At 37.4% G+C, this 5,199-nt stretch overlaps 1 protein-coding gene across 1 annotated transcript; it reads left to right on the top strand.

The window, feature by feature from the left end:
* The first annotated feature begins 51 nt into the window (after positions 1-51).
* Positions 52-3,864, top strand: LOC106178417 (palmitoyltransferase ZDHHC4). The gene is made up of 5 exons (XM_013561570.3): positions 52-218; positions 1,184-1,278; positions 1,559-1,875; positions 2,098-2,342; positions 2,585-3,864. The coding sequence occupies exons 1-5, from the start codon at positions 108-110 to the stop codon at positions 2,846-2,848; spliced, it is 1,032 nt and encodes a 343-aa protein (XP_013417024.2). The 5' UTR covers positions 52-107; the 3' UTR covers positions 2,849-3,864.
* The last annotated feature ends 1,335 nt before the right edge of the window (positions 3,865-5,199 follow it).

Here is a 5,199-nt window from a genome sequence, read left to right as displayed (position 1 = left end):
TCACGTGACTTCCAATGATAGGTGAGTACCTGTTGCCGATAACGTCGTGTCACATCCCCAGAACATGTACTCTCATCAAGAGAGGGTGGGAGCAGGCAAAGATAAAAATGGAATTTTTGGTTTTATTTGGCGGATATATAGTAGTGTTTTCCATTGTAGCCTCTGTCTGTCTCTGTTACATCCAGGCGGTGGATAAATTGTTGGCACGAACTACAGAGGTACTTTTAATTTCAAAACTGAAAGTTAAGTGTACAGAAAGTAAAATAGAACTGTAGAAATGCCGGTACTTTTGTAGTATACCCCCCCCCACCCTGTAACTTTCACTTTTCAAGCAGTTTTTTTACAGTACACTGAACAGCACGAGTTTCACAGAACACTCACAAACTCACTCTGTTGCAGATAAGCATGCTTTTGGTGCTCTAGGCATGGAAGTGTTCAATGTAGAAGGCCTCCCTGCGCCTTGTACATGTGTAACTCATAGCTTTTCAGCGTTTTTTTTTTTAATTCTGATGTGGTTAACTCAAAATAACAGAGACCCAAGTCACCACGTTATTAAAAAAGTCATTGAACATGAAATGTAATAAGACGGGGCTAAACAGTATTGCATAAATACTGACATGCCAGTACTTATGGCAGCTAGAAGTGTCAGTTTCTAGTTTATTCCAAAACTCTGAATGACTCTGTAAATTGAAAAGATCAGATGGAACTAAAGATAAAGTAATGTGACCTCTGAGCAAGCAAAAGATCTAAAGGGAAAGGGACAAGAGACTTAGGCTCTGTTCCCATAGATTTTAGATCGATCTATCCCCGCGGGGAGTCTCACTAGATTACTTTCAGATAATCTGACTTAAATGTCCGTCCCGCCTACTACAAGCTGTAAGGGGATAATTAACTTTCGTGTCCGCCAGGCTGACAGCTATTTAGCGTGAACCCCCAGGGAGATAGGTCGATCTAAAGTAGGTCGATCTAATCTATGGGGTGTTAGACAGAGGTTTATAATATTTTTACAAATGAACTAATCTTATAAATGCTGTAATAATTCACATGTTCTTCGAAGCTTTTAATTTATGTTTTATGTTGAAGTTTTGCTGAATTCAAACTAAAGTGATGAACAGTCAAATTACTTTGTCTGTTATGGCAGTTTATATTTTCAAGATTTAATGACAGTAAAATACTATTTCAGTTTGTGAAAGGAAGACTGTTAGTGTTCACCAAGAGACTACCATCCCCAGTGCAGCATGTAGCATTCAGAACCTACAGCTATGTATTTTTGGAAAGGTATGATTTGAAAAAGTCCAGATGAAAAACTGAACAGATAAACAAGTATATTTCTGTATCAGATTTAGTCCAGATGTTTTCATATAAGATTGACAGTATTTAAAAAAACTATTTTTTTCAATTTGATCTTTAAAAATGCTTAATTTAGTTTTGAAATTTTAGTTTGCTCAAACTGTATGCTCTAGGTGTATAAATTCTTTACTGTATTTGGAGAATTATTCTCCCTTTTTTCATGTAAACAGCAGTTCACAATATTTTCAAAAAGATTATATTATTTCAGAAATGCCCTGCTGCAGTTGTCCTACATTTTTCTGGTAGCACTTGGCCATACTGTGCTTATTAAAGATGTCATACCTCATCACCAACAGTCACACCATAATGACAGTGACAAACATAACATCTTACTCATTCCTGTGGTATTACTCCTCTCCAACGGAATCAGTTTTTACTTGGTATCAAAATCTGATCCTGGAGTAATAACAGATACAAATTTGAAATGTTACTGTGACAGATATCATTACGATGGAATATTGTATAAACCAAACAAGAAGTGCATTACCTGTGATTTTATTAAACCTGCAAGATCTAAACATTGTGGTAAGTATATATATATTTGCTTGATAGGTGCAGTTCAGTTGTTTTATTTCCTCTTTTTCTTTCCAATATCTAAAGCTAAATTGGAATAAATCTCAAAACAGTGTACACATTAGAGTTCCAAGTCACTCATTTATTCATATTTCAAAGAACCATCTTTTATTACAAACTTAATATGTTGAATGTCAAATTTTATCTTATCTTTTTTTACCTGAATTATTTTAGCCTACTGTAACAAGTGTATCTTTCGCTTTGATCACCATTGTTTTTGGACCAACCAGTGTATTGGAGGACTTAACTATCACTATTTCTTCGCCTTCCTGGTCTCTGCTACCTTAATGAGTGCTAATGCAGTAGTCATGGGAGTTCAGGCACTGCTAGGGATCATAGACAGTCGTGATATGTGGAACATGTTCTTCATTGATAAAAGTGGACGAAAGCAGCAGGTCACAGTTAGAATACTGTGTCAGGTAGATTTTGCATTCTGAAAGTTAATATAAAGTTTTGTTAAGTACAAAAACTTAATTAAGCATGAAAATAATAGTAAAGATTTAAAGCAAACATTTATACAGATTTACCAAGTTTTGGTTTGACCATAATGATTACTCCACTGAATTATTACAAAATAATTTAAAGTTAAACCATAATGTAAAATTTAAACCACCAGTGAGTACACATGGTCTTAGCTTTGTATTAACTATTTTTCTTACAGAATCTTTTTATGCAGTATCCAAGGACAGTTTTTATGGTGGCATCTCTCTTTGCAACAAGCGTGTTTCTTCTTGGCTTAACCAGTTACCATGGATACCTAATATTGACTAATCAAACCACCAATGAAAGATACAAGACAGTTGAAGTGACAGATAGAAATTTGATAAAATCTAGAAACCAGCCATACAACAGAGGAGTATGGTGTAATTTAACTGAAATATTTTGGTCATCATATTCAAGGAAAAGGAGGAAATTTCGGAAGTGAAGGAAATAATATAAATGTATGCAGGAGCAATCATTAAGTCACTCTAATACTTAAGCTTACAGCAACACTTTATTGAACACTGTGAAACTTACAATCACGCTCAGCTAAGCTCAAGTTACTGGTTCTTATTTTTCGCCTCTCCCCACTCCTCCTCAACACCCAGCACCTTTCTCTCTCCTCTGCCTCTTGCCTCAGTTGTCTTTCAATGAAATGTCTGCATGGCCACTGGCACTAATCCAGAACAAAACTGTCTGCCCGTGGAAAATACACAAAAGAGTACAAAAATTGTCTTTTCAACCCCTTCCTTGAACGTAGTTATCAACACAGCAGCTGTCATGGCCACCCATGGCTGGTTTATACAAAAAATGGGAGATCAACTTTACACTTTTTACTTTTCATGGAGACATTCTCCATCTCCTTGCCCCCCTGACAAACAGTCTCACACAAAATGGTGAGTACTGCACATGCTCACCAGTTAGTGGAAAAGGTCTGTTAAGCTTAATTGCACCACATGCACAGAATTTAGAAGTCAAATATTCCCCAGGATGCATTGAACCTTTATATCAAGGAATTAGAGAAAATAGTCTTTGTTCTGTCCATATCCATGCTTTTTGCTTATGTAAGTTAAAATTCCCTGAATGGTGAAATGAACCAACTCAAAGTCAGAATGAATATTCCAACATGGACAATCACTCTAAAACTGATTACAATTCAGCCCATTTAGTGCCAGATGCAGCTTACATTGTCAGTCCTACAGCCCCCATTTTGTGCACAAACATGTCAACTTGACACGTAGGAGGAAAATGGATGCAACATGCTTACATGTGCTATGTGGACCCATCCCACTGGAACACTCCCAGTGACTGTCCACAGGCTCACCCTGCCTTCCAAGTTTCAATTTGATGTTGTAGCTCACCTATACAGTGAAATAACAGAATCTTCTCTGGCTCAGGTCTGATTCTTTCTACCCCTACAATGATTCCAATATAGGTGACACCGTTTTATTTCAAGCTTTTTCTTTGAATTAAAACAAAATTGTTCTCTACTGCACATTTGATAATGTCTTCCAGGATCTGGCCATGTTCTTCTACTGTCTCTGTTGTGATCAATGTATCGTCTGCAATTGCACATGTGTTTCTGATATCACCAAACACACAGTACACATTCTTTTGTAAAATATCTGTAGCACTGATGATCTCAAAAGGCCTACATTTAAATTGATACTTTCCAAAGGTTGTCAATTCTGAGCTAGGGTCATCTAGTAACACGTACCTGGTAATAAAAATATTTTGAGGTCAGTGATGGTGAACACCATATTTCCTTGTACTGTAGCTGTGTGCAGTTGTGTGATTCTGATTGGATAATATTAGTACAAAGGTGGCATGTCCTCGTGTACATCAATTCATATTTTTCCCAGGTGTAGGCGGACGTTCCATTGACATGATGCTCTCAAAATTTCCACACCTGGAAATGCCACCGGTCTCCTCCTTTTCCACTGTTGCTATGCTTCTTGCAAATTTAGTCACCTTTTTGACACTAACATAGCTAACTCCCACATCAAGACCCTTTGCTGTATCCAATTTACAAAGTAATGTAAACGTTTTATAACTTACATGGTATGTGAGCATTGCTAAAAAGAATGTTCAACCAGTATGTCTTGTGAGCCCTGAGAGATTGCAGTGTCCTGCCAGCTTGAGATTCAGCACATTCAGAAACCTGTTTTTTTTTTTTTTTTTTTTTTTTACTTAGAAACATTAACATGTTTTGCAATAGTACCGATGCCATGCAAGGATGCTAATTCAACAACTTCCTTCTTTTCTGCCATGCTGTAGTTCCTGTATTTACCCCATTTGGTAGGGATATTAACTGTCTCCATATCACCAGTCTGCCCTGAGTGACTGCAACCTTCTTAGGCCATATAACTGGTTGCCTCTGTTGTCCTTGTGGCAAGGGTTCCATGAGCCAATGTGCTGGGAAGGTGTTTTGCACATCTGAGGTCTTGCTAAAAAGCATTTAAAAACACAAAGATTCGGGCTTACAAAACTTTGCCATTTATCATAAAGTCATGGTCACAATCCCCCTGTAATAGTTCTTTGGGGTGCTTAAGGAGGCAATTTGGGGGTTTTTTCCCTGGGATATTACAACTGTAAGCAGGCCATTGAGATTTTCCATGGTTAGTAGAAGGTAATCTCTTGGTTGGGGCAACTGAGATGACTGGTCCTGAAGATGTAGGCCCAGGTCTACAAATTCATTCTCCCAAATTCCATCCTTGACTTTGTTAACAACCTTGGTGTGTGGAGGGATGGACTTAATATGGTATCTATTTGAAGTTGAGGGTTGGGAGATACCAT

This window comes from Lingula anatina, chromosome 2, assembly GCF_051362555.1.
Source record: "Lingula anatina isolate TDL-2025a chromosome 2, LinAna3.0, whole genome shotgun sequence".
NCBI lineage: Eukaryota > Metazoa > Brachiopoda > Lingulata > Lingulida > Lingulidae > Lingula > Lingula anatina.
The sequence above is the reverse complement of the archived record's forward strand: the minus strand, read 5'-3'. Positions and strand labels throughout refer to the sequence as shown.